General features: G+C 44.4%; 2 protein-coding genes across 3 annotated transcripts in view; one reads left to right on the plus strand and one right to left on the minus strand.

Moving 5' to 3' along the window:
• Positions 1-16,798, minus strand: part of RIBC2 (RIB43A domain with coiled-coils 2) — a 29,762-nt gene extending 12,964 nt beyond the window's left edge. The window contains exons 1-4 of one of the 2 annotated variants that reach the window (XM_084617979.1): positions 16,701-16,798; positions 10,392-10,473; positions 6,617-6,961; positions 5,776-5,894 (exon numbers count right to left, since the gene is read on the minus strand). In XM_084617979.1, coding sequence (XP_084474105.1) covers positions 5,776-5,894; positions 6,617-6,953 — 456 coding nt within the window. In that variant the 5' untranslated portion in view covers positions 6,954-6,961; positions 10,392-10,473; positions 16,701-16,798. Of the gene's footprint in view, positions 1-5,775; positions 5,895-6,616; positions 6,962-10,391; positions 10,474-16,495 lie in introns of both variants that reach the window. The other variant, XM_084617978.1, reaches the window with a different exon arrangement.
• Positions 16,799-17,186: 388 nt separating this feature from the next.
• Positions 17,187-25,252, plus strand: part of SMC1B (structural maintenance of chromosomes 1B) — a 65,665-nt gene continuing 57,599 nt past the window's right edge. Inside the window, exons 1-2 of the mRNA XM_084628349.1 lie at positions 17,187-17,518; positions 19,626-19,814. Coding sequence (XP_084484475.1) covers positions 17,410-17,518; positions 19,626-19,814 — 298 coding nt within the window. The 5' untranslated portion in view covers positions 17,187-17,409. The remainder of the gene's footprint in view (positions 17,519-19,625; positions 19,815-25,252) is intronic.

Consider the following 25,252-nt stretch of genomic DNA (forward strand, 5'->3'; position numbering starts at 1 on the left):
AAAATTCATCTGGAAAGTAGTCTATGGCCAGGGCCTTACTTGATTTCATGTTGCCTAGGGTAGCCATAATTTCAGACGTATGGAATGGGGAATTGAGCCAAACTTTTTGTTCTTCTGCTGGCTGGGGAAATTGCTGATTTTGGGTGTACTCATCAAGTAACTGATCATCAGGGATCTTCTTCTAAATACAAGCATTGGTAGAATCTGGAGAATTCATTAATAATTTTTTAGATTTGTGAGTATCTGACACTGACTTGAGTGAAATGAGTGGGATTTTAGCTTTTAATGAATTCATTCTAAGTCTGTATGCTAATAATATCCCCACCTTTAAATGCTCGATTCCCAGCATGCCTTGTTTTCATTTAAACAACGCAAATTCAGCCTGAGCTGAAATTATTTTATTAATTTCATATCTGAGACTGGTTACATCTCAGTTTATCCAAAGAGGGGTAATCCGCATAGCTGAGTTCTGCCTCCTTGAGCTGTTCCATTAGTCATCAGCTCAGTCTATCTGGCTCTCTTTCTGTGGAAGGAATAGGATATTATCCTGCCCTTTAAGTCATTTCTTCCCCACAAGCTTTTTCAATTATATCTAGAAGTAAAGAGCAGTATTAACCGCCATCTTCTGGTAGCCTAGTTTTTCAGGAGATGAGAGCTACAGTATCACAGGGGTGTGATCAGAGATTATAATGGCTTTATATAATTGTTAATAACACAGCTACCAAGCTACCGGTTGCCAAAAAATAACTATTCTCTGAGTGTGTAGAGGTGAGGAAAAAAAGCAGTCTTTACCTGTAGAGTGGTGCAGTCTCCTTATGTCCTTTAAATCCAATTCCTCCATCTGGATAATAGTCTGCCTAGTGGAGGATGGGGATCACTGAGGTCTGCTTGACCTGTCCAAAAGCAGTTCTAACACTTGTTGAAGTTCCCCCACTATAATCAAATTTTCTAGGAAGGAGTCAATTTTGAAAATAACTAATTGAAAAAGGAGGAATCATCTCTGTTGGGGTCATAGATGTTTACAAGAGTGTATAATGTCACCGATGCAAACTTTAACAATTAAGAATCTTCCCTACGTGTCTTATCAGTGGATAGGATTTGTGTGTTTTCAGGTTTTACTGAACAGGATTGACACTCCTGCCCCCAGATTTGGCTGCTTAATTACTAAAAACATCATCATTACCAATCCAGCTTTTTTAAAGCTTTTCGACCTCAGACTCAATGAGTTTGGGTTTCCTGGAGGAATATTATATCCACTTACAGCTCATTAAAGTGAGACTCATATTTTTTCCTTCTTATACAGTTAACATTCCTTTTTATGTTCCAAGAAACACATTTAAATAAATTAACCATGGGTACTCACAGGGGGAAGTGTCCCAAAAAACATCTTAGTCCATGCCCCCTAAGACTCAAAGGTACAGCAAGAGTGAGAAGTCCAGGTTGAGGAATAGAAGCATTCATAAGGCTGAGACACGTGGCCAGAAAGGGTTAAGCATCCTGCAGGATAAATTACCCAAATTCAGCCTTTAGGGACATATTGGTAGATAATCTTTTTGTGTGTTTACATATATTACTCCTAGGGGAATTCTGCACCAAAAAAATAAATAATTCTGCACCAAAAAATTAAAATTTCTGCGCAAAATATTTTAAAATTCTGCAAAATAATGCATATTTTATTTGTTAAAATAATATAATCATGCTGGTTTCAATTATTTTGGTAATTTATTTAAACTACAATACAATGGATGAAGTATGGGAGTGGGGAACACTGGAGGAAATCCCCAACCCCCTCTGCCTAATAGTAATATAACTAGAAGTAAAGGGTCAATAGTAGCTATTAGTCAACAAATATATACAGCCATATGCTCAGTGTTACATCATTGCAACTGAAGAGCAAGTGAAGGCTGGGGAATCAAATTCACAATTTATATTAGCTCCTGACTATCTCCAGAAAGGGCAGTAGCAAACAATTGATGGAGCACATTTTGAAAGGAAATTGTTTTAGTCCAAAAATGTACATGACTAATCACCAAAGCACCACAAACATTTATAAGGCCACACTGTCCTTTACACCACTGACAATGTAAAGGAGCCTTAAAATTTTTACGCCTGTTTTATCCTCCTGGGGGATTCACTAAGAACAATGGGAACAATTCACTAAGAAGGCAGGCTGATACATTCTGCTTTGCCTGAGGGAACAGAACCTGCCCCATGCCTACCTCACCAGAAACACCCCAAAGCTCTGCCCCTCCACGCTGAGCATGCCACAATAGCGAGGGAGAGGGACAGTGTCTCCCTCTCCCACATGACTGCCCAGCCCTCCCACCTCAGCAGTGCTTTATGTCTCTACTAGCTGCTCCAAGCACCCAAACCAACCTGCCTGCACTGCTGGGGAGGGGCGTGTGACCGCTCTTGTGACTTCCCTTTGCTTCCCTGTCAGAAGTCTTTTTTCTGCAGGGAAGCAAAGAAATCTGTGCGAGCCATGAATTCTGTGCATGCACAGTAACGCAGAATTCCCCCAGGAGTAATATATATTGTTAAAGGTTAATGTAATTGAACATTTCCTGCCTATGCTGTATTCTGTTAATTCAGAGATCAAAAGAAAATATTAACATTTATATTAACTGTAAATATAGTGATATCACGGTCTCGATTTCTCTTTGAAGTATACAGCAAATCACCTGTAAATGGTGGAAAACAAGCAATTGCTTTATGTTAATCTGTGTAGCTAATTACTGGTGATGCTTAGGAAATAGGTCTACTTCAGAGTCTCAATGATTGCCTATTGTTCGCCTAATAACTCTGAGCTATCAAGAGAAGACCTGGAACTGTATAAAAACCCTTGGGTCCAGATCCTTTTTCTCTCAGATCTGCTTAATACTTTATGCAGGGGAAGCTTGAATCATAAGACTGAGATCTCCAGTCCCACCTGGGATCACCCTGGATATGAACATTGGACTGAATCTATGGATTAATTTTAAGAACTCTTTGCAACTCCAAAGCTCACCATCTCTCCTATGAAACTAATCTCAGAACTGTACTCATGTCTGTATGTATACTGATCTTTTTAATAAATTTTAGTTCAGTTAATAAGAATTGGTTGTAAGCATTTATTTGGGTAAAATCTAAGATATTCATTAACTTGGGAGGTAATGTGTCTGATCCTCTGGGATTGGTAGAACTTTCTTATATGATGAATAAGATTTTCAGTAATCCTCATCATATTTGACTTGGGTGTCTGGGTGGAAGCCCAAGGCTGGATTGCTATACTGGGCTTCTGTGCAACCAGTAAGGGATTATAGAAGCTGTCTTCTGCTGGCTTGATAGAATATTGAAATATCCACCAGCTCTGGGGATTATCTGCCCCATTCTTTACAGTTTACCCTAATTGAATAATCTCAGTGTGGCCCCCCCGGGACACTGGTCACAAAGGCATTTAGATGGAGAAGAGAAACTAGAGTGGCAAGAGGTTAAGTAGGTAAGAGACTTAAAAGGAGGTAGTACAGGGGGGTGTAAAACAAGGCAAAGGTGTGAAAGACCAATGCTCTCAAGTCAGAGTGGGATAAAAGATCAGGAAGATAGAGGGGTAGCCAGAATGAACACATCCTCTCTGTTCCACATCAAATGCAAAATATATGAATATGCCTAATCCTCCCCGTTGGTGCTTCCCCGCACAAAAGGCAGGAGATGGGGGGGGATGATGAACATTGCTGAATACGTTTTAAATAGGGTTTCTGGGCTAAATGCACATAACTATGCATTGGAGGTTAGAGTCCTACCAGACATATCTGCTTGTGGATCCACTGGAAAAATGAGGGATGAGAAACAAGAAACTATTTTACCACCTCCTATAGACAGATGGGTCCAAAATCCCAGTGTATGGCTCTCTAATGGCCAGCTCTTAAACACACAGGAAGTGAAATAATGCCCTCATCCCTGTGCACATTACCCAATATCTGCAATTTAAATTGAATACTTTACCAGTATGCTGTTCTTAAAATCATTAATTAAGGCAACCCTTCCCACACCCCACTCCTCTTCCTCCTGGAAGAGCAAAACCAATGGGGGAAAAAAGCTCATAACCATTATTAGAAATGGAGTCAAGAGATCTGGACTGATAAGTAACCAACTGCAGTTCATATAGTTTGTTAAGCAAAGTAATCAATATGGTGTTTCAAAGAGCGGATAGGATATAGTTACTATCTCCACGGGAGCCAGGTTGGTCTGGATTCTTGCTCAGTGAGATGAGTTGTGCTGATTTCCGTCTATGAATGTCTGATGGCTCCGCCTGGCTTTAAATATGGGTATGATGGAAGATATGGGAGGTACAGAGCTGAGATGGGCACTTCTCTGGATCCCTTCACTTCTGACAACCACCACCCAGCATTGCAAGTGTTGAATAGCAAATCCCATGGCAATGTAATTTTGGTTCTATAGAAAAAGCCATAGAATGTAGTTTTCTGCTTCTCCCAGTTTCGAGAAGTTAAGGGCCTGGCTATCCACCTTCATCTGAAAAAGAGCTTGGAAGGCTATAAAATAGGTCAGTCCTTTCTCCTTGGCCTGCTTCCTTGACATATTTAACAGGGCTCTTTTTTGATTACCTCCTGGCTGTAGTTGGGAAATATCACTATCTATGCCCTTTCCATCTCAGGTTTCCTTTTTCCCAGGCTTTATTATTATTATTATTTAAGAATGGATTCTTTCACATTGTATTTTAGAAAATTTAATATAAATGCTTGGCTTGGAATTAGTTGAGGGTTCGGTGGCTAGGAGCAGTGGGCCCTTTCTATATTCAGCTCTGTCTGGGTATAAGGAAAATCTTAAGTAGTGTCTTATACAAATTCTACAGATCCAACCACCCTCAAATTATTTCTTCTGGATGGCCTTACAGATCAATTCTATTTTTCAGCTTTTGGATCAGACATGTTTAGTCTGCACTGATCATAATAGAGTTCATATTGTCTTCTAAGGTACACATTCTAACTTCTGCCTCCCTGATCCTGGAGATTAGCCCCTGCAAACTGACCTGGTGTGCTGCAGTTATGATTTAAATTTCAGAGATATTCTCTGATACAGTGGTTCCCAAACTTTTGAACTGGTGACCCCTTTCACATAGCAAGCGTCTGAGTGAACCCCCTTAGAAATTAATAACACTTTTTAATATATTTAACACCATTATAAATGCTGGAGGCAAAGCGGGGTTTGGGGTGGAGGCTGACAGCTCACGACCCCTCACATAATAACTTCCTAACCCCCTGAGGAGTCCTAGCCTTCAGTTTGAGAACCCCTGCTCTGATATTTACAGAAGCAGGATCTGTTCTTCAGCTATCTGCTTTATCATATTGTAGACTTGCTGCTTCTCGAATGGTGCCATGCTGCCCTGCAAAGGGCTATCAGAGACCCTCCGATTCTTCACAATTTCTGGTGAGTCTGGGGAGTTTAAAACCAGATCCATCTGCCACTGTGATGTTAAAGAGCAGGATGAGCCACGCAGAGACAAAAAACTGTGGTGTTAGTACAGTGGATATTGACAGATTTTAGTGAGGCTGAGCAAAAGCTCCAGATCTAGGCAGACATTTTCCCCTGCTGGCTCCTGGATGCTGGCAGAGGATATCTTTAGAGAGGTGCATAAAACATATTTTCTGATTACTAAAACAACACTGGAACTTAATTGCGGACAAATCTTTGTGGCAACATCATTACTCATTGTACTTTGTTATATGACTTAAAAAAAATTGCTCAATTCCTTCCTCTTTATAACCAATATTAATTTACCTGAGTTCTATTAAAATCCTTGGTAGCTGCACAAACAGCTTGTCTGGTTTCTACGTCTTTCCTTTGTAGTTCCATGGCTTTTTGATCTAGGTCTATCCTGTTCTTGTCATGGAGATCCTCTAAATTAGATTAAAGCAGAATTTAGTTGATAAGGCTTATCATCCATGCATATGTAAATGTAATTTTAAAACAGTTGTTGGTTGATGAACTATTCACATATTAAACAGAAAGACATCTCATGTATCCCTTTCCAAATTCCATGGCTAAGGTTTATTATAGAAGGTTTAATGAGTCAGTAAATTAACATATCAAGGAATCCAGGTTAGAAATGTAAAAAATGAAGCAAACTTTATTTAATACTTGTTTGTTCAAAACTTGTTTGGACAAAGTTTTTAAAAAATATTGTAACTATCCCCAGAAAACACTTTTTTCAGGACAGAAACTAAAAAAATAAATCAGAGCTTCATTTTATCTATTGTAACATTAGTATAAAAGCATAACAAGTACCTTGACTTCATTGAATTAAACGTTCAAAATACACAAGCTTTTTTTAAAACCACCCAGTCTCTTCATTTCAGGTGTATAGGGGAAAAGAAGATTAGAAATTCATGGGATCATCATAAGTTCTCAATACAAGTACTTTAACTGAGACATTAAAACAAGTTTATTTTTGTGAGTCTGCACAGGATATCTGTGTGAAGTTAAAATTCCCACAGCACTTTCCCTATATCACAGATTGGCATAATGGGCTATTCTACAGTTTTGCAAATTATTCACAGTAGAATTTGTTTAAAAAACAAAACAAAAACATTAAAATCAAACTTTTACCTTCATTTGTTACCTGCAAATTTCTGGTCTGCTAATGCATTCTTCCAGTCTCTCTGTTGCTGTAGAGACCATTCTCTTGACTGCTCCTTTTGAAATTTCACTCTCTGATCATAGTTTAAATCTTCTCCTAGAAACTTCTGCAAGCCAGATACAGTACATCGAGGGTCACTGTCAGAGAGGCGAGCAGGAGTATCCTTCTTCAGGGCCTGTGGGTCAGACAAATCAAACTCACGCCGAGTTTCTGGCTTCTGAAAATTCTGTTGAAACTCAGTGACAGCTTTGTTTAGGTTTTTGATGTCTTGTTTCTGTCGTTCTTCTAACATGCAGATGATCTTGTCATTTTGCTTCATTTCACCAGCTACAAAAAGGTTATGAACAAGGTAAAACTACGAGATTCAAAATGTACAGGGAATTGTAAAAAATGAAGAATGTGATCTTGAAAAAAGATTAGAAAATAAATCTTTAAACTACTAGACTTAAGTCATTTAGGAGGTCGAAGCTGGTAAATGATTTTTCTAAGATGATAGGGCCATTCAGTTATAAAAACTCTCAATTGTTAATCACCTTTGGCACCTTTGAAAATATAATCAAAAATATACATAAAATAAAGACAGAAGATAAGACTGCTAATAAATTTTGTTGTAGCATATCAATCCTAGGTACTGTGGAGCAATTCCTCAGCATCTACTACTAATTTGCAGTAGTCACTGAAACACAATTACTTATTAGGAACACAAGAAACTATAAAAATAACAATCAGCACTCTAAAATGATGTACCACCAATGATATAGCTTGGAAAAAATATTGGCAAACACCATTGCTTTTTAGAGAATTTATTGTTAATTACCGCCTCCAGTTCAAACTTTGCAACTGATCCTGTCCCACAGAGTACACAGTCTAACTGTTTAAATATAATTCACAAGTATATACCTGTCAGAATGCATATGTTCTGGAAGTTTCCTATAGGGTCATATTCTGTTAGATATTGTGAATCAATGCCTGCCAGGAAAATCATGACCAGCAGCAGCTGTGCAGTGCAGAAGCTGGCTACTACATTTTGGCACTTCTTGAACCCATAGAGAGGTTACTCTATGGGCCCTTTGCAAATGAAACCATCGAGGGGCATTCCAGCCACGGTGGGCCATGATGCAGCTTAGATGTCAGGGGATGTGCTCAGCATGATTATGTGTCTGTGCCCTGACTCAGCAATGGCTCCTACTCACAACCCTGGTTTAGATTATACATGTTTCTATCAAAAACAATCTATATACTGATGGCTGTCCATAATGAGCACCTCTAGGAGTAAAGAGATATTGCAATGCATGTGCTTCAGTGGCACAAGTTCTATTAATATTAGCAGAACTGTACAACCTTCCCCAAGTGAACTGATGAGTACTTTACACCACACTCCCGAATCGGATTAATTAAAATACACTTTCCTAATGGCATGTAGCATATACATGATGCAATATAAAAAAAATCCAAATATAAAGAGTGAGCTAAATCCTGAAGACCTTATTGATAGAAAACTCCCATTGACTTAGGCGGAAGTTTTACCCAGTGTGGGGAAAAAAAATTTCCCGCTCAAGTGAAGACAGACATTGTTTCAAGGGTGATATAGAAAAATAAACAGGATATACTTTCTATGTCTGAATTAAGAGGGAAAAACATAATCAGTCATGTGCTCACATATGGACAAGGTTTATGAAATGAATTTACATTTTGAAACTAAATGTGGGACAAGAAAAATACAATTTTGCTCAGATAACTATTACCATTTTAGTGCATATGTATCTTTATTTGCTGATACAGCAGTAAGTGATTCCTACAGCATAGGTTTTCAAAATGAGTGCCTAAAGTGAGGATCCTAAGTCTGATCCTTTAAAGTATTATGCATAAGTAAGACTAAGTTTTGTCATGTATATTTTTAGTAAAAATCAGACAGGTCATGGGCAATGAAGAATAATTCATGGAAGCCCGTGAATTTATCTGTGACTTTTACTAAAAATATGCATGACAAAATGGGGAGCCGCGGGGTCCCCATACTATCGCTGGGGGACCGGCTGGGAGCTGCAACGGCCCCCCCTCTGCCCATGGCTCTGAGCTGCGGTGCACTCTTGCTGCCCATGGCGGCCAGGAACTGTGGGGCACCCCCACCATCCACAGCAGCTGGGAGATCCTGGGACACTCCCTTCCCTGCCCTCAGCAGCTGAGAGCTTGGGGCCTCGCAGTTCCCAGCCACCATGGGCAACGGGGGGACCCTGCAGCTCCCAGGTGCTGTGGGTTCAAGTCACGGAGGTCTCTGGAAGTCACAGATTCCGTGACCTCTGTGACAAATTCGTAGCCCTATGCATAAGCTTAACTTTACACACAGGGTTCATTGGGACTTCTGATATGCTTTAAGTTAAACTGATTTTCAAAAGGGCTGAGAAGCCAACAGTTCCCATTGTCTTCTACTCCTGGGGGAATTCTGCACCAAAAAATTTAAAATTCTAAACATAATATTTTAAAATCCTGCAAAATTCTGCATATTTTATTTGTCAAAATAACACAATATAATTACACCAGTTTCAATTATTTTGGTAACGTATTTCAAAATACCTGTCAGCAAGGATGTCTGTAATATTACGGACAATGAAAAAGATTCAGGAAATGTTTTTTGTCAAATAGATTCCTTACGAGGCATATAAAATACAGAACTTTATGTAATGCATTTAAACTACAATACAGAACCATGTCCCCACCACCCACACCAGAAGCAGTGCAAAGGCTTGGGGGAGTCAGGGGTAACGGAGGAGCTGAGGGAAAGGGAAAGAGCCTGTGAGTGAACCTGGAGGGTTGTTGGGTGTGGGTGGGAGACATATGAAACAGGTTTTTTGGGAGGGCAAGGGGGAATTTTTAGGGAGCCTCCCCCATGCAGACTCTGGCTGACCCCTGGCCTTTCCCATTCAGTCAGGCACATCTGTCCCCATGTGTCCCTGCACCCTCCCCCCCTCCCCCCATCTTCCTCCACCCCCACTCAGACACCTACTCCCCATGTGTCCCTGCACCCGTCACCCTGCACCCCCTCTTCCAATCACCATGTGTCCTTGTACCCCCCATCCCATGTCTCTGTGTCCCCACTCAGGCATCCCTCTTCCCCCATGTGTCCCTGTACCCCCACTCAGCCACTCCCTCCCCCATGTGTCCCTGCATTCCCTCCCCCTGTCCCTGTGTGGCTCTGTGCCTCCACTCCCATTCAGCCACTGCCCCAGTGTGTCCTCCTCCAATAGCCCTTATGAACCCCAGTTTGTGACCCCCCCCAGCAGCCCCATGTGTCCCACGCTGTCTGTCCCCTCATATCCCCTGTCTCTTGACCTGGCCCCACCGACGCTGTGAAGAAGTTATCCTCTTCCCTTTCCTGTCACAGCTGGGGATTGCTCGGGAGTGGCTTCTCTGTTCTAGCGCCACAGCAGCCCCTGGTAGGCAAAAGGCATAACTGCAGCAACTTTCTGGCAGAAATTATTGTCTATGGGGAAAAAAAATTATGTGCAGCACATCAATTATGCGTGTGCGCAGCTGCGCAGAATTCATCCAGGAGTAGTCTTCAGGCCACTTATAGAGGTGTCTAATTTTTAGTACCCATTTTTAATATCTTTGCCTACATTTCCACAGCAGCAAATACTCAGGAAAAGACTGGTGGCAACATTTTAAAAAGAGAAAATGGTGAGAAAAGATCACAAAACAGAGTACAAATGTTTACATATACTAATACAAAATTGTATTATTTATATAACAATAAATGTACCAATTATTTCATGTCGTGCTTTCTCATTTGCCTCTTGAATCTTCTTATCATTGATTTGAGTATCCAAAGCATCCTTATCAACCTATTACAATAAAAAAAATTAAGCTCTGTAAAAATTATTTATTCTATTGAAAATATTTAAAGTATGTTTACAGGCTTTAGTCCAGCCTTTTATATTAAAATGTTCCCTTGAGCCAGAAATGAATGAATTTGCCTTGCAAAATTATAATTTTAAACAGCTGTGAATTATGTTATTGCCAGTGAAATGGCTTTAATGGTAAATTACAGGCACTTTACTATTTAAAAGTATGTGGCTGCAAAAAGAAAATCCAACAATAATATTTCTGTTTGTTCGTTTCATTCTAATAGCAACAGGTACATTCTTATTCTGAAACAAAATAACATTACAAGGTTAGGTTGAGCTCCAATACACTAGATGAAATGTTTCTTCCACTGTAGAGGGCATTCCTACTTAATTTACTTATCTTTCATCCATTTACATATATTAAATAGTTGTAAAGGTTTTTGACATTCACATTATAATAGAGTTATAATAGTTTTCAGTTGTAAAAAGTTTGAGCACTTCTGTAAAATCTACCATTTAGCCTCACACATCTGTTGGAGGCGGCAGTAAGAGGGAATTTTCAGCCTTCACAGCGTGAAGCATTGTGTCTGGTGTTTTCAGCATGCAATTGGGGTTCTGTCCCTGACTCTTCCACAGATTTTCTGTGTGACCTTGGCCAAGTGACTTAATTTCTTTTTGTATCTATAAAAGTGGGATAATAATCCTTATTCATCTTGGTAAAGCACTTTTAGATCCTTGGATGAAAAATGAAAGGTAGTAATTATTATTTTCTATTGGGATTAAGCAAGTGCTCTCAAAACAGATCACAGTAGAAAAGACATATGGTGCGATGCTGCCTAGGGCCACGTCCACACTACCCGCCGGATAGTGATCGATCTATCGCGTCTAGCGTAGACGCGATAAATCGATCCCCGATCGCTCAGCGACTCCGGAACTCCACCACGGTGAGAGGCGGAAGTGGAGTCAACAGGGGAGTGGTGGCCATCGATCCCGTGCCGCAAGGATGCGAAGTAAGTGATTCTAAGTCGAGCTAAGATACGTCGACTTCAGCTACGCTATTCTCGTAGCTGAAGTTGCGTATCTTAGATCGATCCCCCCAGTGTAGACCAGACCTAGGATTGCTGAATATGCTGATTAGGGGAAGAAACAAAGTCTGATCTTATGAAGTATGAAAGCAGCAGAAGTCCTAGAATACCTTCAAATGATAAATAAAGTTCAAAACCATGCAGTACTGGATTCTTAATATAAATTAAGTTATGAGGAAATATTTGGTTAATAAAGTTCTTCACAATTTCAGTAACAAGTTAAGGAAAAATTAAAGATGCTTCCTTTGGTAGATTCTAGGCATAAAATGGACAAATAAAGACTGGACAGATTATACAAATTTTGAACTACTGTACCAGCTATATACCTTCTCTGAACAGTTTTCTCTTCTCCAGAAAATACCCAGAAAAGAACTGCTCCAAATCACGCAGATCTTTAGTACTCATCTGAATAGTCCAGAATGCCAACCTGAGAGCATTTGAAATGCTAGTTATTGCACTAACTGCATGCCAAGATATCAATAGCATTGCAGTGATGAATTATTTGCTATGCTGAGGCATCCAACTGTTTTTCTAATCTGTTCTTATAATAATCTTTCTTTATTTGTAATTTTACACCTTATGTGTACATATACGTACTGTGTACATGTTAGTTCATATTCATTTTTGATTTGGTTTTGTATTTGCATTCTTAAGAAATTCCTGATGCTGAGAAGAATAAGCTCTAAATTAAATTAGCTCTTCTATAAATGAAAAAAGCTAAATATCTCAGAGCACGTTTACAAAGACTGGGGTGAGCATAATTAACCCCACATTGCAGATGAGGTAAGGTGTGCATAAAGAGGGAAAGTGATTTACCTAAGATCACACAATAAGTTAATGGCAGTTAAGAATAGAAATAAGGTCTCCTGACTCCCATTCCCATGCCAGTGAACCACTCTGTACACTCCCTGCCCTTTTTGATTCAGTCTCTTTTCCAACATTTGTGGAGTGTTCAGAAGTCAGATACTGGCTTGCTTCAAACTTCTTCAGAAGTAGCAGCTAAACAGAACTGATAATATTAAAATCTATGCCCGTATGTAGTATACAAGCACTTTAAAAATGTGACTGGAAGCACAAATATACTGTATATTTTGTAGGCTTCAGGATCTTTCTACTTTGTGCTATGCTTAATTTCAGAGCACAGGACAACCCCCACTCCGAATGTTACCTTTCACATGTTGAATACAAAAAGAAAAGGAGTACTTGTGGCACCTTAGAGACTAACAAATTTATTTGAGCATAAGCTTTCGTGAGCTACAGCTCACTTCTTCAGATGCATTCAGTGCTCATGAAAGCTCATGCTCAAATAAATTGGTTAGTCTCTAAGGTGCCACAAGTACTCCTTTTCTTTTTGCGGATACAGACTAACAAGGTTGCTACTCTGAAACATGTTGAATACATTACACTATTTTAATTTAAACCAACAAAAACATGTATAGAATCCTTTCTTAGGTTTATCTTTCATTTCTTATGTTTGTCTCTCCTGCAAATTGATTCAACATACTAGTGCAAAAGTCTTTGGGCCAGATCCTCAGATGGTACAGATCAGCACAGTTGCATTAAGTGGAAATATGCAGATTTACATCAGCTGAGGATTTATCTTTTAAACTTTTAAAATCATGTAGTAGACACATAAGTCATGACAAAAGCCAAATGATGAATGTCCCTGTGCAAGAAACTGGTCTTCAGTTGTCTAGTTACTTTACCTGTGTGGGCAAACTGTCCGACAATTGCCAAGTACACGATTTCTTGCATCCTCCTCAGAAGCATCTAGCACTGGCCACTACTGGTAACAGAATACTGGATCAGATGGACCACTGGTCCATCTTATTCCCTTATAACTAAGGTGACTGTGGCATAAAGGCCCCAGGCATAAATCCAAGGATTTACAGAAAATTTAGGTACAATTATCCTTCCAATGACTCATTGATATTCAACCTTAACACTCTAAGGATCAAATTAAGACCAGTCATAAACAGGTCTAATCCACTGAAGTCAATGGATGGAAACCGATTTCACCAATTCTGAATCTAGTTTTATGTGATACTAATACAAAATTGTTCATACATTCATAACACTAAAAGAAAAGGAGTACTTGTGGCACCTTAGAGACTAACCAATTTATTTGAGCATGAGCTTTCGTGAGCTACAGCTCACTTCATCGGATGCATACCGTGGAAACTGCAGCAGACTTCATATACACACAGAGATCATGAAACAATACCTCCTCCCACCCCACTCTCCTGCTGGTAATAGCTTATCTAAAGTGATCATCAAGTTGGGCCATTTCCAGCACAAATCCAGGTTTTCTCACCCTCCACCCCCCACACAAATTCACTCTCCTGCTGGTGATAGCCCATCCAAAGTGACAACTCTCTACACAATGTGCATGATGATCAAGGTGGGCCATTTCCTGCACAAATCCAGGTTCTCTCACCCCCCTCCCAAAAACCACACACACAAACTCACTATCCTGCTGGTAATAGCTCATCCAAAGTGACCACTCTCCCTACAATGTGCATGATAATCAAGGTGGGCCATTTCCAGCACAAATCCAGGTTTTCTCACCCCCCCACCCCCATACACACACAAACTCACTCTCCTGCTGGTAATAGCTCATCCAAACTGACCACTCTCCAAGTTTAAATCCAAGTTAAACCAGAACATCTGGGGGGAGGGGTAGGAAAAAACAAGGGGAAATAGGCTACCTTGCATAATGACTTAGCCACTCCCAGTCTCTATTTAAGCCTAAATTAATAGTATCCAATTTGCAAATGAATTCCAATTCAGCAGTTTCTCGCTGGAGTCTGGATTTGAAGTTTTTTTGTTGTAAGATAGCGACCTTCATGTCTGTGATTGCGTGACCAGAGAGATTGAAGTGTTCTCCGTCTGGTTTATGAATGTTATAATTCTTGACATCTGATTTGTGTCCATTTATTTGATGTCAAGAATTATAACATTCATAAACCAGACGGAGAACTGCTATTACCAGCAGGACAGTGGGGTGGGAGGAGGTATTGTTTCATGATCTCTGTGTGTATATGAAGTCTGCTGCAGTTTCCACGGTATGCATCCGATGAAGTGAGCTGTAGCTCACGAAAGCTCATGCTCAAATAAATTGGTTAGTCTCTAAGGTGCCACAAGTACTCCTTTTCTTTTTGCGAATACAGACTAACACGGCTGTTACTCTGAAACCATTCATAACACTGAAGGTTATATACTCTTAATGGCTAAAGTTAGGGCCCTACCAATTTAACGGCTGTGAAAAATGCATCACGGACCATGAAATAAGCCCTTCCTCGTGAAATCCCATGTCCCCTTGTTCCTAGGAGTGCCCCACCAAAGGGAGCTCCTAGCTCCAGCTGAGCTGGGGAGGGACAAGACTTGTCCATCTCCTGCACAGATGCTCGGGGGTGAAGGGGGAGAGAAGGGGGAGTGACCAGACCCATCTCCCGGTACCTCCCCCTGCTGCAGGACACTCTGGGACTGGGCAGCAGCCCCAGGGGTTCCTGCAGCTGAAGGAGACTTGTGGAGTTGGGTCCGGTCTTCCCTGTGCTGCTGGGAGCACCCCAGCAAAGGGGGCTCCTAGCTCCAGCTGGGGAGGGACAGGACAGGAGGGTGGCAATCCGATAACCCCCACAACAGGTTTGCGACCCCCCTTCCCACAATCCCTTTCTGGGTTGGGACTCTCAGGGTTACAACACTATAAAACTTACCAAGTTTCAAATCCTGTGACTGTGAATTTGACAATACTGAAACGTGAATTTGGTAGGGACCTACCTATAGTACATCTGAGGCTTTCAAAGGACTACAAACATAATTTAGCCTCATTGTACCTATGTAAGTTAGTGAAGTCCCCCACCCCACAAAAAACAAAAACAAGCTGGAAGAGACAGACATATAATGGGTCTGATTCTCAGTTGTCAGTACCTTGTGCAGTTATTTACAGTAGTGTTGCTACTTTTCTAATTTGGTAGTGTCTTACGCCCACCTTCCACTTGCTCTGCACTAGTGTAAATGACTACTTAAGGTGCAGGGCAGTGGGGAATCAAGCCCTACAGACATAAAGGTATGTTTACCATAGGGAAAGACTCCAGCAGCTCCCCACTACCTCATCCCTGCTGTACAGCCTTTCACTGACACGAGTAGATACACACCGCAGTGTGGGCACTGCCTCCTTGTCACTGTGGCGTGTAGCTACATACACCTAACATGCCACCGCAAGTAGTGTGAGTAGTGTAAACGTAGCCTAACAGGGCCGGCCCACAACATTTTGGCACCTGAGGCGGGGAGCTCAAATGACGCCCCCATGCCCCCTTGCTTGGGCCAAAACTTTGAAACTCTGGGTCCTACTGGCACCCCCCCCCCCCCAAGTCTGGCACCTGAGGCAGTCGTCTCAGTTTGCCTCATGGTAAGGCCAGCCCTGCAGCCTAAATATGCACCCACAGAGGGTCTGATTCGGTTTCCATTAAAGAAAGCTGAAGTTTTGTCCTTGGTTTCAAGAGAAGCAGGATGAGCTACCCATATAAGAACTGCAGAGGTAATCTTCCAACCCTGGAAATGTTGAGTGAGAGGCTGTCTAAATTGGAGTGCCTTCTAAATGTGAGTCCACCCAGCATGCCTCGGTGCTTCCCTGTCTATTAAAGGGGATAAAGACTCTCACCTTTGTAAAGTACTTTGAGACCCCAGGGCAAAACCCCCCACACGGTCACTCCTGGGTTGGGTATTTCTGGTCCCTGGAAACCACGTTTCCAGGTGCTTGTGGCCCCGCCTTTGAGTCCCGATGTATGATCGTTCATTTCATCGATCCCCGTAGAAGTCGGCACCCCACAGTCCCGCGCGGTAGTTTGGGTCAGTCCGCCTGCCCGCCCCTAGACCGCGCCACGAGGCGGCAGCCCCCCACCGCGCTCCCCTGGCAGGCGCACCCCGCTTACCCCGGCGGTCCTGACTCGGGCGTTGAAGATGCGGCTCTGCCTGTGCAGCTCGCCCTGCCGCCTCCGCTCCAGCGCAGCCGCCTCGGCCAGGTCCCGCTGCAGGCCCAGCTTGCGCATGGTGCCCGCCGGGGGCGAGGTCCCACCCAGGCCGAACCACGCCGATCTCCCGGAGCCCTTATTCCCCACCCCGGGGCCGAGCACCGACCTGCACCGGGCGGCCCAGCCCCAGGCCGCCGCCGCCGCCGGGCGATGTCAACAGAGCAGGTTGCTACGGGAACGAGCCTGCCGCCCCGCCCCGCCCCGCCCCGATTTCCGCGGTCGTATCCCTCTCCCCCTTGGCTCCTCCTCCCTGGTCCCGCGCCCCTCAGAAATCTCGCGAGACAAGCCGTCCTTTCCCGCGGGAACTAGCACGCGGCAGCTTCGCCTCGGTGTCTCGCGCTGCGTGGTCCCGCGCCCCTCAGAAATCTCGCGAGACAAGCCGTCCTTTCCCGCGGGAACTAGCACGCGGCAGCTTCGCCTCGGTGTCTCGCGCTGCGTGGTCCCGCGCCCCTCAGAAATCTCGCGAGACAAGCCGTCCTTTCCCGCGGGAACTAGCACGCGGCAGCTTCGCCTCGGTGTCTCGCGCTGCGTGGTCCCGCGCCCCTCAGAAATCTCGCGAGACAAGCCGTCCTTTCCCGCGGGAACTAGCACGTGGCAGCTTCGCCTCGGTGTCTCGCGCTGCGTGGTCCTGCTTTTGTGAAGCCGCAGGTTGCCTGAGGGAGGCGCGCGGCGCGGAAGGTGCGCGTGACACCTGTCTACCCCTGCGCGCGCGCGCACCCCCCCCCACATATAAACCAACTACTAAGAGGAGGGGAGTTTCGGACATTAACGGCCGCCGTCCCCTCGGGGGTCCCGGTTCGCCCCACCCCGCGGGGATGGGTTACCTGAAGCTGCTGCTGCTGGAGAACTTCAAGTCATGGCGGGGGCGGCAGAGCATCGGCCCCTTCATGAAATTCAACTGCATCATTGGGCCCAACGGATCAGGTAGGGGAGGCCAGGCCACAGCCCACTGGGCTCCGGGGCTTTGCCGGGCGGGGCCCAGCCTGGGGATAGGGCAGCTACCCCACCCTGGGATAGTGACTCCCCTCCTGGCCAGACCCCAGAGGAGTAGTGGCTGCAGCTGCCCTGATCCCACTGGCAAAATGCCCGTTACTCTGCTGGACCTGCAGCATCCAAACCCCAGTGTGGACACAGCGCTTGGGGGGGTCTGAAGCCAGGGATGAGCTAAAGAGGCCCAGCCCTAGCGTCTATCCTGCTGGTTTTAGCGAGGTAGCCTGAGCTCTGCAAGCTGGAGTTCATCACACTGGGTTCACACTTCCTGTCGCTTGCCGCGTAGACATCCGTAAAGTAGGCCTTGTCTGGCTGCGTGGTGGTGTCTGGCAACCCAGGGTGCATCCCCTCTAGACAAAAAGGCCAAGTCAGGGCCTTGTCTTCACTGATGACAGGTGTGTGTTTACCTCAGGGTGACTAACACGTGCAAGCTGTTGCGCTGTCAAATTGTAGTGCAGGCAAGGCTTTACCAGCCCCAGACTAAGTTGTGGGGTCAGTCCAGGCTTGGGGTGCTGATCTTGCCCTGCTACCTCAGGGCAAACACAACAAGGGCCTTGTTTCCACTGGGGGTTTTGCTGCGAGATAATGATTGTGCTCGATAATCTCATTGCGGGAAAACAAAACAAAACCTTTCAAAGCAGTGAAGATAAAGCCTAAGGTAGTTATCACTGAACTCAGCCTGACCTCTACCACTTTCTCTACTCAAAACAAACTTACAGTGGTGCAAATTTCTCTATTATTATTACTAGTAGACAGTGCAATGTAGACACAGCCTTACACAACCTCTCCAGTTGGCGCTGTTGGGAATCACAGCACGGACCAAGCCCTGATAGCTGGATCTGTTCTTGTTTTGATCACATTTGGAGGAAGTTTAACTTAAGTGATAGTAAAAACGTGGCTATGCATTGTTTTGCATCACCTACCACAGCTCAACCAATGGGAGATTTTTTTGTCAAGGACCTGTGTAGAAAAAGCAGTAGACGCTATAACAGTCTTATCCAAGGAGAGAGAGAGTTGTCCAGTGGTTACTGCAGGGGCTTAGGATTTGGGACATTTGGGTTCGGTTTCCAGCTCTGCCATTGACTTATTCGGCTCTTGATTAAGTATCTTCACCCCTCTTTGCTTTTAGTTTCCACATTTAAGCTGTCTGAGAAATGCAAAGTAGTATTGGTTAATATTTTTCATTGCTTTAATTTAATTTTATGTGTTAGTGGATCACTCCAACCCTGTCCCCCACTGTTTCTAATGTTCAAAATATTGAATGAAGTTTTTCAGATTCTCATCCAGTTAAATCAGCATAAATTAGATGAATCAGTAGCCAGAAGAAACTCTGATACTGTGTAATCCCCAACATTCAGTTCAAGAATATTCTTATTTTTTCCCCCTTTTTTCCCCCTCTTCTCCTATTTTGGGCCGGAGGGCAAGAGAGAGGAAGATACAGTATAATGCTGAAGTAGTGATTCTGGGAGACCAGAAAAATGAGGGTGCTATCATGAATGACAGATAAGAGAGGGTGAGGGGAGAAAAGTTTTGGTGGAAAGATAATGCGCTAAGTATTAGAAATATTAGCAGAAAAATTATTCATAATAGTGTAAGGAAATATGAAAAAGACATTATTTGGAATTCAAGAATCTGTAAGAAAGAGTTCTAAATGCATTATGAAATAACGTTATCAATGACCGTAGTATGTACTGAGCAACTGATATTGTCAGGCAAACTGAAGTAAAGGGGAGAGATTAGACATGCTTAGATAAAGGGTGTATAGACCTGGATGTGTCATAAATTAAGTATGGAATTCAGTGGTGAAACACTTCTATAATAGTTAATCTGTTGCAGACATTGGTACTAGCTGTTGGTTATAAATTCAAATTTCAAACATGTAAATCTCTTCTAAAATTTTATTTTAAATAGATGTTTCTTAAATGCATTCGTAGGTTCTGGAAGACAACAAAACTGAGACAGAAATAAAAGATTGTAGTTGGCTATTCATACCTATCCAACTCTAAAAAATCAAAAGTTAATGTTTTTGCTCATTTTAAAGGAAAATCAAACATAATGGATGCCCTTAGTTTTGTAATGGGTGAAAGAACAGCAAATTTAAGAGTGAAAAGTGTTCGAGAACTTATTCATGGAGCACATGTTGGAAAGCCATTTTCCTCTACTGCAAGTGTGAAAATAGTGTACTGTGAAGAGAATGGAGAAGAGAAAACATTTTCAAGAATCATTCGAGGTAAGTACACCTCTACCCAGATATAACACGAATTCGGATATAATGCGGTAAAGAAGCGCTCTGGGGGGTGGGGCTGAACTCTCCGGTGGATCAGCGTGTCTGGCTCCGACACGCTGCTCTGAGTGGCGTGTTAAGGGTGCCCGGCTGAAGGACTGGATAAGGGGCAGAGGGTCTCGGGGGAGGAGGGGGTGTCAGGGAGAAGGGGGAGTTGGATGGTTCGGAGGTTCTAGGGGCAGGGCGGTCAGGGGATGGGGAACGGGAGGGTGTTGGGTAGGGTGTGGGAGTCCCAGGGGGCCTGTCAGGGGGTGGGGGTGTGGATAGGGGTCGGGGCAGTCATGGGACAGGGAGCAGGGGGGTTGGGTAGGGTCCTGGGGGTGATTAGGGATGGGGGGGGTCTCTGGAGGGGGCAGTCAGGGGACAAGGAGCGGGGGGGGGTTGGATGGGTCGGGGGTTCTGAGGAGTCAATGAGGGGGCGGGAAGTGACTATTAGTAATGGAAATGCTTGAGGCCAAAGCAAGTTCGATGTAATGCGATTTCATCTATAACGTGGTAAGATTTTTTTTGGCTCCCGAGGACCACATTATATCAGGGTAGAGGTGTAGTAGGTTTTGTTTCAAATATTTTCTGTTTGATACAGAAAACTTGCAGTGGAGTATTTATTTTTAAATCTTAAATATACAATAATCTGATGGTACAACATGGGCTAATTAATCCTTTGGAATTAAGCCAATTTTTATAGTACCTTTTCATGGTAGCCCAGTGTTGTAATTATAAGGATGAAAACAGTAACCAAGAAGAAGAGTTAATCAGATGCTAAACAAAATACATGTTAAGTTCCCCTCTTGCCCCCCCCCCATGATTGCACAACTGTGGCTCTGAGAGTTTACCAAAGGAAGTGAGTTCCATGGGGAATTCCTCTGTGAAAGCCATATTATGGACGAAAGCCCAAATTCTCTGTGCTATTTAGACTCCTAACTTTCATTGAAATCAATGGGAGTTAGGTGCCTAGATACCTTTGAGAATCTGGGCCACAGTTTCCAACACTGGAAGCACTCTCAAATCCAATCCTAATTACTTTTAGGTGAGGTATAGGATTGGTAGCTGTATCTAATGGTCACTGACCATTCCAGTCTTTAAAGGTTGACACCTCAAATCCCACATAGAAAAGAAAAGGAAGCCAGTGCAGAGACCTGAGCAAAGGAGATGCAACTGCCCCACGCCACTCAGGAGGAGAGCAGCTGTGTCTGCTCTAGCTCCAGTGCCCGAGTGGACTTCAGGGGTAGTCATGAGTATATTATTGTAGTAAAGACTGGTAGTAACAGGTGTGGCTAATGCTGTAATGTCCATATTTGAAAATAATGGTTGCATTCTGGAGATCATAGAATCACAGAAATGTAGAGCTAGAAGGGACCTTGAGAGGTCATCTAGTCCACCCTCCATTTTGAAGCAGGATTACCTAGACCATGTTTAAGCTGTTCTTAAAAGCCTCCAATGATGAGGATTCCACAACTTTCCTTGGTAACCTGTTGCAATACTTTGTTAGGGTATGTCTACACTACGGAATAAGATCGAATTTATAGAAGTCGGTTTTTTAGAAATCTGTTTTATATATTCGAGTGTGTGTGTCCCCACAGACAATGCTCTAAGTGCATTAAGTGTATTAACTCGGTGGAGTGCTTCCACAGTACCGAGGCTAGAGTCGACTTCCAGAGCGTTGCACTGTGGATAGCTATCCCACAGTTCCCGCAGTCTCCGCTGCCCATTGGAATTCTGGGTTGAGATCCCAATGCCTGATGGGGCTAAAACATTGTCACGGGTGGTTCTGGGTACATATCGTCAGGCCCCCCTTCCCTCCCTCCCTCCGTGAAAGCAAGGGCACACAGTCGTTTCGCACCTTTTTTCCTGAGTTACCTGTGCAGACGCCATACCACAGCAAGCATGGAGCCTGCTCAGGTAACCGTCACCGTATGTCTCCTGGGTGCTGGCAGACGCGGTACGGCATTGCTACACAGTAGCAGGAACCCATTGCCTTGTGGCAGCAGACGGTGCAGTACGACTGGTAGCCGTCCTCGTCATGTCCGAGGTGCTCCTAGCCATGTCGCCTGGGTGCGCCTGGGCAGACATGGGCGCAGGGACTAAATTTGGAGTGACTTGACCAGATCATTCTCTTTAGTCCTGCAGTCAGTCCTATTGAACTGTCTTATGGTGAGCAGGCAGGCGATACGAATTGCTAGCAGTCATACTGTACCATCTTCTGCCGGGCAGGCAAGAAATGAGGATGGCTAGCAGTCGTAGTGTACCATCTTCTGCCGAGCAGCCATGAGATGTGGATGGCATGCAGTCCTTCTGCACCGTCTGCTGCCAGCCAAAGATGTAAAAGATAGATGGAGTGGATCAAAACAAGAAATAGACCAGATTTGTTTTGTACTCATTTGCTTCCTCCCCTGTCTAGGGGACTCATTCCTCTAGGTCACACTGCAGTCACTCACAGAGAAGGTGCAGCGAGGTAAATCTAGCCATGTATCAATCAGAGGCCAGACCAACCTGCTTGTTCTAATAAGAACAATAACTTAGGTGCACCATTTCTTATTGGAACCCTCCGTGAAGTCCTGCCTGAAATACTCGATGTAAAGCCACCCCCTTTGTTGATTTTAGCTCCCTGAAGCCAACCCTGTAAGCCATGTCGTCAGTCGCCCCTCCCTCCGTCAGAGCAACGGCAGACAACCGTTCCGCGCCTTTTTTCTGTGCGGATGCCATACCAAGGCAAGCATGGAGGCCGCTCAGCTCACTTTGGCAATTAGGAGCACATTAAACACCACACGCATTATCCAGCAGTACATGCAGCACCAGAACCTGGCAAAGTGATACCGGGCGAGGAGGCGACGTCAGCGCAGTCACATGAGTGATCAGGACATGGACACAGATTTCTCTGAAAGCATGGGCCCTGCCAATGCATGCATCATGGTGCTAATGGGGCAGGTTCATGCTGTGGAACGCCGATTCTGGGCTCGGGGAAACAAGCACAGACTGGTAGGACCGCATAGTGTTGCGGGTCTGGGACGATTCCCAGTGGCTGCGAAACTTTCGCATGCGTAAGGGCACTTTCATGGAACTTTGTGACTTGCTTTCCCCGGCCCTGAGGCACATGAATACCAAGATGAGAGCAGCCCTCACAGTTGAGAAGCGAGTGGCGATAGCCCTGTGGAAGCTTGCAACGCCAGACAGCTACCGGTCAGTTGGGAATCAATTTGGAGTGGGCAAATCTACTGTTGGGGCTGCTGTGATGCAAGTAGCTCACGCAATCAAAGATCTGCTGATATCAAGGGTAGTGACCCTGGGAAATGTGCAGGTCATAGTGGATGGCTTTGCTGCAATGGGATTCCCTAACTGTGGTGGGGCCATAGACGGAACCCATATCCCTATCTTGGCACCGGAGCACCAAGCCGCCGAGTACATAAACCGCAAGGGGTACTTTTCGATAGTGCTGCAAGCTCTGGTGGATCACAAGGGACGTTTCACCAACATCAACGTGGGATGGCCGGGAAAGGTACATGACGCTCGCATCTTCAGAAACTCTGGTCTGTTTCAAAAGCTGCAGGAAGGGACTTTATTCCCAGACCAGAAAATAACTGTTGGGGATGTTGAAATGCCCATATGTATCCTTGGGGACCCAGCCTACCTCTTAATGCCATGGCTCATGAAACCGTACACAGGCAGCCTGGACAATAGTAAGGAGCTGTTCAACTACAGGCTGAGCAAGTGCAGAATGATGGTAGAATGTGCATTTGGACGTTTAAAGGCGCGCTGGCGCAGTTTACTGACTCGCTTAGACCTCAGCGAAACCAATGTTCCCACTGTTATTACTGCTTGCTGTGCGCGCCACAATATAAGTGAGAGTAAGGGGAAGACGTTTATGGCGGGGTGGGAGGTTGAGGCAAATCGCCTGGCTGCTGGTTATGCGCAGCCAGACACCAGGGCGGTTAGAAGAGCACAGGAGGGCGCGGTACGCATCAGACAAGCTTTGAAAACCAGTTTTGTTTCTCCTTGATGAAACCCCCACCCCTTGGTTCACTCTACTTCCCTGTAAGCTAACCACCCTCCCCTCCTCCCTTTGATCACCGCTTACAGAGGCAATAAAGTCATTGTTGCTTCACATTCATGCATTCTTTATTCATTCATCACACAAATAGGGGGATGACTACCAAGGTAGCCCAGGAGGGGTGGTGGAGGAGGGAAGGAAAATGCCACACAGCACTTTAAAAGTTTACAACTTTAAAATTTATGGAATGCCAGCCTTCTTTTTTTTTGGGCAATCCTCTGTGGCGGAGTGGCTGGTTGGCCGGTGGCCCCCCCACCACATTCTTGGGCGTCTGCGTGTGGAGGCTATGGAACTTGGGGAGGAGGGCGGTTGGTTACACAGGGGCTGTAGTGGCAGTCCGTGCTCCAGCTGCCTTTGCTGCAGCTCAACCATACACTGGAGCATACTGGTTTGGTCCTCCAGCAGCCTCAGCATTGAATCCTGCCTCCTCTCATCACGCTGCCGCCACATTTGAGCTTCAGCTCGCCACCTCTCCTCCCGGTCATTTTGTGCTTTCCTGCACTCTAACATTATTTGCCTCCATGCATTCGTCTGTGCTCTGTCAGTGTGGGAGGACAGCATGAGCTCGGAGAACATTTCATCTCGAGTGCGTTTTTTTTTTTTCTTTCTAAGCTTCACTAGCCTCTGGGAAGGAGAAGATCCTGTGATCCTTGAAACACATGCAGCTGGTGGAGAAAAAAAAAAGGGAGAGCGGTATTTAAAAAGACACATTTTATAAAACAGTGGCTACACTCTTTCAGGGTAAACCTTGCTGTTAACGTTACATACATAGCACATGTGCTTTTGTTACAAGGTCGCATTTTGCCTCCCCCCACCGTGTGGCTACCCCCTCAACCCTCCCCCCTCCCTGTGGCTAACAGCAGGGAACATTTCTCTTTAGCCACAGGCAAACAGCCCAGCAGGAATGGGCTCCTCTGAGTGTTCCCTGAAGAAAAGCACTCTATTTCAACCAGGTGACCATGAATGATATCTCACTCTCCTGAGGATAACACAGAGAGATAAAGAACGGATGTTGTTTGAACGCCAGCAAACATACACTGCAATGCTTTGTTGTACAATGATTCCCGAGTATGTGTTACTGGCCTGAAGTGGTAAAGTGTCGTATCATGAAGGACGCAATAAGGCTGCCCTCCCCAGAAACCTTTTGCAAAGGCTTTGGGAGTACATCCAGGAGAGCCGCGAATGCCAGGGCAAAGTAATCCTTTCACATGCTTGCTTTTAAACCATGTATAGTATTTTAAAAGGTACACTCACCGGAGGTCCCTTCTCCGCCTGCTGGGTCCAGGAGGCAGCCTTGGGTGGGTTCGGGGGGTACTGGCTCCAGGTCCAGGGTGAGAAA

Source organism: Lepidochelys olivacea (assembly GCF_965140295.1).
Source record: "Lepidochelys olivacea isolate rLepOli2 genome assembly, chromosome: 1".
NCBI classification, from domain to species: Eukaryota; Metazoa; Chordata; order Testudines; family Cheloniidae; genus Lepidochelys; species Lepidochelys olivacea.